The sequence below is a fragment of the Neofelis nebulosa genome, chromosome 3, assembly GCF_028018385.1.
Source record: "Neofelis nebulosa isolate mNeoNeb1 chromosome 3, mNeoNeb1.pri, whole genome shotgun sequence".
NCBI lineage: Eukaryota > Metazoa > Chordata > Mammalia > Carnivora > Felidae > Neofelis > Neofelis nebulosa.
In genome coordinates this window covers 43,097,415-43,110,679 of record NC_080784.1, presented here as the reverse complement: position 1 = coordinate 43,110,679, position 13,265 = coordinate 43,097,415, and the positions used below count along the sequence as shown (strand labels likewise).

General features: G+C 40.7%; 1 protein-coding gene across 5 annotated transcripts in view; it reads right to left on the bottom strand.

Annotated features, from left to right (window-relative positions):
* ZMAT4 (zinc finger matrin-type 4) overlaps positions 1-13,265 on the bottom strand; it is a 347,808-nt gene that overhangs the window by 271,121 nt on the left and 63,422 nt on the right. For all 5 annotated transcript variants that reach the window (XM_058720583.1, XM_058720585.1, XM_058720587.1 and 2 more), the window contains exon 2: positions 7,143-7,248. In XM_058720583.1, the coding sequence (XP_058576566.1) occupies positions 7,143-7,244 (102 nt within the window). In that variant the 5' untranslated portion in view covers positions 7,245-7,248. The remainder of the gene's footprint in view (positions 1-7,142; positions 7,249-13,265) is intronic.

Sequence of the window (13,265 nt, the reverse complement as noted above, 5' to 3'; positions counted from 1 at the left end):
TCACCAAACTGGCTCCCATTTCCTCCTGGGCACATAGCTAAGCTCATTTGCCAGCTCCCATATAGTCAGAAGAAAACACAATTAAGTTCTGGCTAGTGGAATGTGTGTGGACATGATGCCTCTTCCAGGCCTGGCCCCCAAAAATGTCCTGCACAAATCACTGACATTGCCCATCGTTTCCTCAGGTGCGAGCTGGATTTTGATACTCAGGGCAATGTCAGAAGCAAAGATGGTGGAACTTCTGTTAGCTTGAGTCTTAAATGATTACACAGTACAAAATCCCCCTCTGGCAACCCACAGTGGGCTATAATGTGAGCAACAAATCATTTTTATTTCTTTATTACTACCATTAGCCTACCTTGGCCAACATAGAAATGGAGGCTCTCCCATAACAAAAAACTTAAATATTTGACACTGACTTAGATGAGATGGATGGTAAGTAGGGAGGGTAAAGATATAGCAGATCCAGGTTATTCAGTGGCAAAACACTGGCAAAAACTATTGACTACAACACTGTGGAATGTAGACTACCTGCTTACTGAGCTTACAGTTCTTGGGGAACTAGATGGTTCTGTGCTAGGAGATCGTTACAATTCTAAAAGAACCAGAAGATGATGGAAAAACAGAATGCTTGCATATATGTTGTTGGCTACTAATTGTCTGTTATTGATTGCGGGTCAGGTTTTTTATGAAAGAATCATAAAATTATAAGAACTGTAATGTGTAACTGGCACATTAGCAGATAGAAATAAAAAAAGAGTTATTCTAGAAATTATGGACTTACTTAGAAAAGTCATTTATTTGCTAATTGCTTCCAGTCACCAAGAAATGAAAGATGTCCTATTAAAAGACATTGTGTGCTGAAGACCCAGTGAGACTTCTCAGTCGCACATTGTGACTCAGGACTTTGGCAAAAACTGGACTGAGGATGTGATCTTTCTACCTACTTTCAGATAACCTCAAGATGGCCACTATTAAACTGAAGAATAGAAACAGGCACAGAGACAAGGAAGGAATAAAACAAAGAAGACTCCTTGAAATTGTGTCTAGGGAAGAACTGTGTGGTGACAAAACATGAAACTTTCTGAAAGAAAATAAATCAGAAGTCTTCTATATCACTGAGAGAATTGTATTACTAAAGCAATTATTATCTTGAATTAGAAAAGCTTTGAATATTCCACATGCCTTAAATCAGTCTCAGGAAGGAAGTGGGCTATGAATGCTGGCAGTTCCCAAAGATAGTATAGGACCCGAGATCCATTTCAGATGTGGTGATGACAATGGATGGTGAAAGAACTGTGGAGGGTAGATATAGGGGTCATTAAGAAAAATGGACAAGAAAGTCCTTCTCACAAAGGAAGATCAGAATCTATTCAGGGAACTCCCCCCACTCCTTGAAAAAAGACACTTCTTAATGCCTTCCCTGCAGGATGCCAGCTCTGCTATGGGCCAGTGATCAGTCTGGCTTCTTTTCTTCCTTTTTCTGAATCAGAAATGTTACCACTGTCCTCACCACTCTAAAGTAGGAGGAGGAGGGGTGACCTTCCTGTTTTCCTCACAGGCTGCTGAGCCCAGAGGAATCACATCGTATCTGAGGGAGAGATTTACTCCCTCCCTGGAGACTCTGAAATTTGAGCTGAACAAAGTGACTAGGTAGGGCTTGCGGGTGTTTCCATGGGGAAGGGACATGTACTCTATGTGTTAAAAGAAAAATGGAATGGATTTCTAGTGACTAGAGGAGTAGACTGTAACAGAGATAATCCTATGTGTTTGTTGAACTCATTTCATTTTCTTACACATTTAAATTCTTTTTCCCAACTTCCCCTGTAGCTAGGTGAGACCATGTGATTGAGTTCTAGCCAATGGAAGACAGCCTGGCTCCTAAAATCCACCAAGCGATATCATATGCTCTCAGCAAATGAGCACTCATGCTACAGAGCACACTCTACCAACCCTTAACCAATGAGCATTAAGCACACACCATCTGACAACATTTCATAGCCAATGTGTGTGTTGCCCTGAGTTGAGAGTGTTCTTCAGTCTACTGTTGTTTGCTTCATGGTAGCCTCTCTATTAACCATTTATTTTGTGTTCCAGTGAACTATTTTGACTAGTAATAATTGATAAAAGATAAAATGACTGGACTTGCTGGAATAAAAACAATGGAAAAATATGAGAATAGTTAGAAACTTTACAGAAGCTCCAGAGTCTTCAATGAAATGGTCAAGAAACAGAGGTAAAGACCATTAGGCAATGGGGAACAGATTGAAGTCCTCTGACATTACAGAGGGTAACAAAAATAGTGTTAGCCTCGGCAAATGAGCCAATAATGGTATTAACAGCATCTGGGAGAAATTAAGCATGTCATGACTGTAAGAGGTTTGTAGAGACTGAAGCAGTGATTCTCAATGCACAGTGCAAAGAAGCATCTCCAAGGGAATCTTGCTATAAAGATCTTTTATTGTCCTCACCCAGGTAGCATTTGCATCTCCAGGAGCATATCACCTGCAATACCCAGGATGGCTGTTGACCCAGTGAACCCAGACAGAACTCAAGTCCAGTTAGTATGGCTGATGGGTTGCAGAAACATAACATGATACTGACCAACTACTCTCATACATAGAAAAGGAGTTGCCCAGCCTGCATGCTTACTCAGAAAAAAAGAAAAGGAAAAAGCAAAGTTGAGAAGCTATGAGAGATGAAGGGAGAAAAGTCATTAAAGGCTTAGTAGTAGAAAAAAAATCATGCTGCTTTAATCAGCACATATGAAGAACCTCAGTTTTTACCTTGTTATCACTAACCACAAAGCATTTACATCCCACCTACTACCAGACTTACAGAGACCAAAAGGTCATCCTTTGGTTATTCCCCTGGATTAAGTAGAAGTTAGGGAAGGCCAAAGTTCTCTTGGATGACACTGAAAAAAAGTGAAATAAGAAAAATTGGTTTGTGTGCCTCTGTAGGCTCTATGTGCCTGCTGTTTCCCTGACTAGAGAACAGTCCTGGACTCTGCCACTCCTGGGTGGCTTAATGGGGTTCATTTATCAAGACTGACGTTACTTCAAGACTCAGAAATGTTTGAAAGGTTTTTCATCAATTTAGAGAATTGTCTTTCTTAGAACTACAAAGCCATCACCTATACCTTGAGGCCAGCTCCTGAGTACAGGTTGACTCCCAATGTATACCAATGCCTCTTCTGCCACACCCATCAATGCTTCCATTAAACTTAACCCACTGCTTCCCTCTACCAGTCCCCAACTTCAGCCTCTTCATCAACCTACAAGTGCCTACAAGCCACAATGGGTCAAACTCTAGGGTTGACACTGTAGAAGTAAATGAAGAAACTCAGTGCATGACTCTTGCCTGTCTTCAGGAAGCATACAATCTTGTTTGAAGGTGCCAGTATACCTGAGTCATTGATTTTGCAAGGAACAATTAATTACACAGGAAGAGACAAGCAGCAGGAACTGGCCCATTTATGCTGACTTCATTGATTCTGCCTGACAAGAGTTCTCTCTTTCCTTCTAGATCACTCATTCATATTTTTCCTTTAGCTTTACTCAAGAAAAAAAAAAATTCCCTGTCTTTTTTAGTTCATTTCTCATGGCCTTCCGTATACAAATCCTCTTCTTCCTACACGCCAGAAAACTACTCACTCCTTCACTCATGCAAGCAACTCTTTCCTTTTGCAGAAAATTATTCCTTAGCCACTTAAAACTACAACCAACTGCTCAAGTGGCCTCACTAGAAAATTATTGCTAACCTCTATAACATCCAGGCATGTTGAAAGGCACACGTGAAAGCTTTCTCTTCCCCCTCTGTTTCTGTGCTTACTTGTTCTATTGACTCAGTGAGCAGAGACAACATCTAATTATATTTTCCACCCAAAGATTAACATGTTATTAATGCTTAGCAAGTAAGAAAAATAATAATGTCTTTATATTTCCCATTTTTTCCACTTCAGGATTTCATATGCAAAAAGAGATTTTAAAAGTATAGCATGGAAGTGTTTTTGGTCCATTAGACATATATTAGGTTTTTCTGTCCTCCTATACAAAGGTTCAGCCTTTTAAATGGGGCATGCAGCTATTAAGCATTAACCCATCTGTTGTGTTTTTCTCTTTTACTTCAAAAGGCTGGCACACTAGTTCCATAGCAAAAGTCATACCAAAGCTGTTTGTTTCCTAACAATATGCCTTGACCACCACCAATGGACTGTCGTTCAGAAATGCTGTCAAGTTACCAAATGCTTAAGAGCCACAGGAAAGTACGAAGTCCCCTTTCCTTTACCTTCTGACCCCACGTGACCCTTACATACTACAGTTCACCTCCCTTCCCTAACACAAATCCTCCTCATAGCTCCTTGGAGATGCCTCTCATTCTAGCAACCCCTAAACTTAACCCATCCATCAAGGCCTAGATAATTCATGACATTCCCAACAAATCTTTCTTGGCCATAATAGCTCTTAGTGGTGACCTGCTCTTTAGAATTTGGAATATGAAAAAACCTAAAAAGTTAACAGCACTACATAGCATATATCAGAAAGTCAAAGGGGCAGAAGAATTAACACTCTGTTTAAATCACATCAGATCAGCAGCTCCTTCAAAGCAGGCAGCAGAATTCTACAGATCACATCCTCAGTATCACACACCTATTTATACCACATTGAACCACCCATGGCTTTTCCGCCCAACAAAGTTTATGAGCTTCTTGGGGGCAAAGACTGTTTCTCATAGAGCTTCAGAATTCCCTGTAATAACTAATACTAATAGTGCTGGACACAGCAGAAAGTACACAGTGGATTCTTTTTGATTTGCCCCGTAGGGAAGCTGGGAATATTTTCTAGTTGAGTAAAATCAAGCTAAAGCAATACATCAGTGATAGAGCATTGAGACTCAGTGTGATAACATTTTCAATGACCTGAGTGGGATTTCACACTCATAGAGACCCACTCTTCATGCAATTTCAGCAGAGAGAGTGTATGTGGCGGGAGGGGGAAGATGAACAGGGTCAGATTATCAATTCTCAAATGGCCTTCAAGATCATCGGATGGAAGCCATCATCCTCTTAGAGATGAAAAATTGGGGAAGCCTCCTAACGGAAGCTGGTAAGACCGGATTGCTCAGGAGGTGTGAACCCTGTTCACATCCCCAGCAGCTTTGCAACAACCATGTGTAGTGCTGTTTGTCTTGGAAAGAAGTACCCCACCTCTGCCTGGAAGCAGGGAGTGAACCATCACTTAGAGTCCCCATCCATGCTTAATGGAAGTGTGTTTAATGTTGTTTTGATGATGTGTAACACTGTTAATTGCAGATCTATTTTGATTGCTTTCTTTTCTCTATCTCATCTATGCTACATGCAACAAATATTAACCCATTCTCTAAACAATTAAATTGTGCCACAGCAAGGATACAGAGTGGTAACAGGAAAACCTGTGTTCAAATAACTAAACCCTTAATTGAGCAGCTAAGATCTTTTTCTTTAAAAAAATTTTTTTTTCAATTTTCTGGCATTACTTTTCTAGTTCAGGTAACAATAAAGCAGTGCTGGACTGTGTCACCAAGGTATTTTTGTCAACAAGCCCTAACTATACATCTGTGATGTGCAGGCACTATTCCAGGAATTATGGAAGAGCAAATGAATAAAACTCTGCTTCTGCCCTCAAGAATCTAGTAAGAAGATTAAAACTGAACACAAAAAGTCTAATAAAGGGAGAACATAAAGGGCTAATAGGAAGCTATGGAATTTGAGAGTAGGAATGAACTCCCTGATTTTCCTTAACTGAGGAAATCATATTAATAAAAACCATGTGTGTTTATAAAGCAATACCCACCAAAATTAGAAAGTTCTTAATATCAGAAGATGGATATCTTCCATTTTAGATCATCTTTTGAGCTCACATTTACTTGTAACACTTGATTGCCTACTGACAAAAGAATATGCTAACTTTTTTTCACAGATTCTGATTTTTAAAAGTTTTCTCAGAAAAGCATGCTTTATTTGCCTGCATCAGAATATTGCTGCAATGGAGTTAATAATGAAAAGCAATATAATTTTGTATGTTCAGCACACTTTACAGCTTCCAAAGCATTTTCACAAATACTATTTCAATAGGTCTCATTTGGTCACCACAAAACCCCAGGAAGTACATGGGGTCAGTTTATTGTGTTTCTGGGCGTGTGCATGTGCATGTTAATTTTATTTTTTATTTAATTTTATTTTTTTATCGTGCACAGAGGAACCGGAGGCTCAGAGGAGTCTGGTGAGTGACAGTGACAACTGGCATTTGTCAGACTTGTCAGACAAAAAGAAAATTGCTGGCTAAGCCCTCCAATCTAAAATTACTCACAAGTTATTACACTTGAAAACTCGTGTTCCCACTGGTATATGTTCTCTCAGAAGGTGAATATGCCCTGGGCAGCACTCAGCATCTGGGGGCACCCAGCGTCCCCTTGTCCCCATGTGCGGCACCTGGTCCCCACCCAGAACATTGGCCAGCCCTTCTTCTCTCATTCTCTGTTCTCAGTAGAAGATTAAAAGGCAACTATTTGTTCTTCCACCCTAAAAAGCCAAAGCCACTGAATCATGTCCTTCAAAAGTATTTGGATTTTAAAACTTTGCTACAAGTTTACAGGCAAAGTCCTTATGCTGATAAACACATGTAGGGCAGCAGCCATCGTGTGGAAGGAATTTGATGCTGAATCACTGATGCTGCCATCTCTCTGGACAGTGATTAACAAAAGGCCTCTGAGCTTATCTTCAGGGTCATAGAAGGAAAGAGAAGCTGGCACTAATGCATCCTGCCCTGTGTCCCTGAAAGGAACTTCAGGGATGAGCAATGACAGATTTAACAAGTAGAGAAAGCCCACTGAGTCTCCAGGGGCTGAGGCACAAAAAAAAAAGTAAAAATAAAAAGACAGAATCTGGGAAGCAGCCAGAGTCTGAGACTGATGTCCCTAGGCCTCTGTCCCCACCCCACACATGCACATTTGCCCCAGCCTGATCTCAGACTGTAAAGGCTCAAGCCCTGTGGCTCTTGAAACATGCCCTGAGACCAAAAGGATCTGTCCTCAAGTCCCACACCAAGTCTGCACCACTCTTTCTTCCACTGAAAACATCAAATGGAAAAAGCCGTCCTTACCTCGTAATGAGCCACGCGCTGAGATTCGGATATCAGTTGTGCACTGCACACTTTGCAGTAACTGTCTGTAAATAAATCCTGATCGATATCGGAGGACTTCATCAGGCTAAAGGAGAATCAACAGAAGAAAAATGAGTCCACTGCCTTGATGTTTATGCAGGACATTAACTTTGTGCAAAAGCTAGGAGCATAGTAACAGACCCCATAATCGTAGCAGTGGGGGAGACCACCCTACACCTTAGGTGATACCATGTCAGTTAACCACAATAAGTGTAGAGTTTATAATTTTCTCATAAATGCCCAGCAAGACTGCTGGTACCCTACAAAATGGAAATGCACCTTTAATTTTCTCTTTCTGACAAATCAGATTTCTATCTAGTGCACTGCCAAGGATTTACATGAGAGGATATTTTCATATGTGATTTATATTAACAAACCATTGTAAGTATTCAATACATGCAACGTAAGAAAGAAGTTGAATGAATTCTGAGACATCCACATTCTAGAATACGATGTGCCTTCCAAATCCAAATGCAAATTGAATTCTTTTTTTTAAATTTTTCAATGTTTATTTATTTCTGAGAAAGAGAGAGACAGAGCACGAGTGGGGAAGAGGCAGAGAGAGAGGGAGACACAAAATCTGAAGCAGGTTCCAGGCTCTGAGCTGTCAGCCCAGAGCCCTACACAGGGCTCAAACCCATGAACCGTGAGATCATGACCTGAGCCGAAGTCGGTCGCTCAACTGACTGAGCCACCAAGGCACCCCGAAATCAAATTCTTCTTTAAAGGAATGTTTAATGAAATAGGACAAAGTTTACCATTAACAACAAAACCGTTTACAACACAGTATGTACAGTATTATACTAAATTTGTTTTAAAATATGTATAAGTGCATAGGAAAGCATCCCAAGAAGTTTTAATAAAGTGTTAACAGCAGTTATCTTTCAGAGATTATAGGTAATTACTTATGTAATTTTATTTTTTTCCTACAATGAACATATATTATTTTTGTAGTCATGGAAAAAAGTTAGCTTTGTCAAGAAACTTATAGGCAATATAAAATTTAGTTTTGAGTTCGATAGCTATATTACAGAATTAAAAAATAAAATCAGGATAAACTGTAACTTTTCTTGCAAGCCTATACCCTGTAAAGTGAGAAGCTCTTATCATCCATGCTGACTCTTCCACATTTAGGGTTACTGATATTCATAAAAGCCACCTAGGCCATTACACACCACAATTGAGCCCACAAAGGTAAATAAACATATTGTCGAATCCCCAATCCTGAATCAAAGTGCAGCCAAGGGTCTCACACTTGTGAAAGTGATCTGTCACAAAGGTATCTCATAGCAGCTATAGTGTGAAGTTACCACCGTAGAGACGCATCAGAATGCTTTCCTCCAACACAGAAACTCCATTTCATTTTACCTCCTACCTGCCAGGTAAAATGTAAGGACTATGCCAGAGAGCAAGGTGTATGGAGAGGCAAGAGGATTTCAGACAACAGGGATGTGGTGAGCACCTTGGAGCTTATCTTGCTCCCATGCCCTCATTTGATATATGAGAGTGTTTGAAGTCACATAGTTGATCATTGGCATGGCCATATTTTCTGTCTGGTTTGCATGACTCCAATTTCCACACTACAAATCCATGCCAGGTCCAGTCCAGGTCTCATGCTACTTGCCAACCATGTGATGTTGGATGAGTCACTAAACCTTCCAGTCTTAGTTTCCCCCTACACAAATTAAGATAAAATATTATCCATGCCTTTTTAGAGAACCGTGGTGAAACTTAGAAGGAGAAATATAGAAGAAGGTACTATATAAACTGTAAAACTCTCTTCATTTGAAAGGGATCATCAGTACATTTTTAATAATATCCTAATGTTAATTAGATGCTGGCCAGGTCTTAACCAATGCAACAAAATAAAGGACAGTGGTTTGTTTTAAGTGATTTTTGAAATCATCTAATTTTGTAGCTGGACTACAAAATAAAGTATCTGCCTGAATAAAAAGCTTCCTGACTCAACAACTGCAAACTCACTTTCTATCCTTGTCCTTGGCTGTAGTGGCCCATTAGGGGCATTTGATTTCCAAAATTCAAGAAGATTCACAGATTTTGCTCCTAAGAGATGATGGTGACTCTGCTTTTTCAATGCCCTGAGTACCAACAGTAATGCCAGGTAGTAAGGACTATAGACTCTCATAGTTGAAGTGGATTGTTATTTCTGGAAGGCTCATTCCTGGCAGAAAACTCAGTCAGCCTGGAGTCTAGCACCTGCAGTGCCTGGAGACTCACTACCTAACATGGCAACCTGTTCCAAAGAGTCTGGCAACTCTAGCAGTTAGGTATTTTTCAGGTTGAATCAAAATCTGTCCCACTGAAGCTTTCACTCACTGATCCTGTCTTTGGGTACAACATACAAAAATTCTACTATCCTTTTTCATGAGATATCCTCTCTCAAGTACCTAAAGATAGCTCTCTTCTATCTACTCTGAACCCGTCCTGACTTACCATCTTGGTCTGTGTCTATTTCTTTATGGTCCATCTTCAGAGGCAGTGCCAAGAACAGAATGACCATTTCAAAGATGGTCTAAATCAGGCAGAGGATCACAAGTCCAAATGACCATCCAAAATATCCATCATCATGTATAACGGTCTCTATTCACATCCCAGAATGCAAATGGAGAAGAGGTATTTTGATGATGGGAAAATGTAGTACAACATTTTGAAATGTCAAATGGGAAAAGAAAACTTACTAAGGTGTATTTTTTAAGCCAAGCTTCTATAAGTAGTTGTGTTTAAATATCATCATGTTCCCTGCTATTTCTAATAAAGAAGTGCACAAAAATAGATTCATGGGTGACCTGGTTAATAGGAATCTCCAAACTCACTGCACACTCCTTCCTCATTATACAACCGACTGCAGAAATCAAACACTGTGAAAGAATATTCAAGGTACGTGTCGGACCGAGTAGGGCCCGTAGGAGTCTGAGTCTCGGTAAAGCAGCTGTGCAGCAGAAATAGCTTTAAAGGCAGAATATAAAAATGTGTATACTAAAAAAAAAATTCAAAGGAAGAAGAGAATATCATGGCTTTTTCCACTGTTTTATATAAGAATATCGATTTGAAGAAGCCCATATGCAGTAAAATGGCAATAAAGACCCCTCTGAAACATAGGAAGCCCAAATGGAAAACCTGAATAAGTTAAATTCCAGTGGGAAGCAATTAGTAGGCAAGTGTCAGACTGGTTTGTGTATAAGGCCTTTTCCCTAAGAAAAGAGAACTCTCTCTGTGTAGGTCACTTTAGACAACTAAAGAGCCTGATTTACGATTCAAAGAGTGGAATTCCCCAGGAAGAGGGTTGCCATTTGTTCCTTCCTCTCGCTTGTTTAGAATAGAATTCTCAGCTTCTCTGGGCTTCAAAAGTACAGATGAACTGTTAAGGACAAGGAGGGAAAACCAGACTACCTTTCTTTAGCCTTGTCCATGGTCCTGAATCAGCAGCTAGAGCAGAGACAGCTGGGCTGTTGATCAGTTAGTAACCAGTCAGACCCACTGTCTCATCAGAGCCAAGGTGTAGTGACCTCCAACCTGAGGACATGCTGACTATACTACATTCTGAGGCCCTGGAACATTCTGAGGAGGGATAGAAGAGCAGGGGAAGGAAGCGGTTTGATTTCCTGGATTTGAAACTGATCTGAATGAAAATTTCCTCAGTGTTCCCCACCCAGGCACGTTCCAAAGCAAACATTGATGATTTGAATAACCTATCACTCTTCAGTATTCACAGAGGACAGTGCTACCTTTATTTTACTAAAGAAGCCCAGAGGGAAGTTGGAGGCAGTAGTAGAACAGGAGTCTGATCAGATTCTCATTTGCTGTCCTAGGTCTCTATACAGTAATAAATCTATTTACATCTGGTAGCAGTGACAAGTGTAAGGCTCAGAGGTATAGCTAGGCGTATAAACAAAAGAAATATAGAGGGAGAGAGCTTTTGTTTGTTCAATAATTATTACTGAGCATCCACTATGTGTGAAGCACAAGAATAACAGAGGGCACAACTCCTGTCTTCCAAATCTTTATGAGCTATTGAGTGAGAAGAGATAGATGCACACAGAATATCTAAGGCACAGGCAGCAAGCGTAATTTGGCTGGTAAAAAGCGATAGAGGATTGGAGAAGACAAGGCGATTATAAGGAACTCTTTAAGAAGGCTCTATAAGAGTTAAACATTTAAGAATGAATAGGATTAGAGTAGAGGAGTAGGAAATGGGTTTAAACCCAATAGGTTGCAATTCTTTTTGCTGGCATGGAGAAAAATATTACTAGTTGGCATGAGAAGATATATACAAGGGGCTTCAGTGGAACTTACCTGGGAATGCAACATAAGGGAAGGAGGCAGCGAAATTCAAGGGAAAGAAGGGTACACAAAGCTCAAGACCCAGATGGAAGGAGGAGAGACTGAGGGAAAACAGCAGGTCCCAAAACATTTCTCAAGGTACAAGGAATGGCCTTTTTTAGGATCTTTAGATGCAGACATGAAGCCTTCCCCTCTGCTTCCTTCTGCTTCTCAAGCACAGATTTCAGGGACACAGCCTGAAAAGCTAGAGACACCTGAGGTTTCATGGCCAAGAGTAATATTCTTCATTCCATTCTGTTTCCAATCATGCTAAAATAGCTTCTGACTCAAAGGTCCTAAAACCCATGCAGGGCTCTTCAGAGGAAAAAGAAATTAGTTCAAATCCATGTTTCGTTGCTTGCCAACTAGATTTTTGAGTGCAAAGTTACACATCCTCCCTGAGCCACCATTTCCTCATTTGTGTAACAGGGGAAACATGCTCACAGGTTCATTGTGAGGATTAGAGAGCATCTAACAAAGACTGCAGTATATGGCAGACACTGAAAACTGGATATTACCACCATTATAATGAATATTATTAATTTTGTGTTATCATCATTCTTATTTTCAGGAGGGATTCTGTCAATATTTAAGTAAAGAAATAAATAGAACCACATTAAAGACTAAAGGGAGAATTGGTGTGTGGAAATAATAACTTTGATTGTCATCACCAGCCTCCTCTTTTGTATTAACAATAGTCTCCACAAAAATGGCTCACTTCCACTAAATTCCACTGCCAGCTGATACTCAGGCCATATGCCCATGAGGACTCCATACTTCATAAACATTTAAATCCATTTTGTTGCCAGTAGGTGTCGATACTGGCAGATGGAGCAGTTTGATGAGAACTCTCCCACCTTCTCTGTCACCCACCCAGAGCTCTTATGGCTGTGACTTGCCCCCTGTGGGACACAAAGGAAAGCACATGCCATCCAAAATCTGAATTAGACCAGCTTTCTGGACCCACAGCCACTGACTGTGGTCGCTCTGAAGTGGCCACAGCAGTCCTGCTGCCCATGTGGCATCCTTCACCCCAGTCCCATGTTGAGAGGAGTCCTTGGCTTGGTGATCACCACCCGTGGGTGTCCTGCCATAGGTTTGGGCATTTTAACTATAAAACTCATCCATAAGGGGGAGCCTGGGTGACTCAGGTGGTTGAGCATCCAACTTTGGCTCAGGTCATGATCCCATAGTCTGTGAGTTCATGTCCTGCATCAGGCTCACTGCTGTCAGTAAGAAACCCGCTTCAAATCCTCTGTCCCCCATTTCCCTGCCCCTCCCCCACTCATATTCTCTCTCTCTCTCTCTCTCTCTCTCTCTCTCTCTCTCTCTAAGAATAAAATAACATTTACAAAATATTAAAAGAAAACTAATCTATAACAACCTACTTTCCACCCATTTTCTCACCACACTAGCCTTTTTAAAAGTAGTATTTCAGGGGCGCCTGGGTGGCGCAGTCGGTTAAGCATCCGACTTCAGCCAGGTCACGATCTCGCGGTCCGTGAGTTCGAGCCCCGCGTCAGGCTCTGGGCTGATGGCTGGGAGCCTGGAGCCTGTTTCCGATTCTGTGTCTCCCTCTCTCTCTGCCCCTCCCCCGTTCATGCTCTGTCTCTCTCTGTCCCAAAAATAAAATAAAAAACGTTGAAAAAAAAAATTAAAAAAAAAAAAAAGTAGTATTTCAGACCCGTGGCAATTTCAACCAAAGATCTACTCTTGCCTATA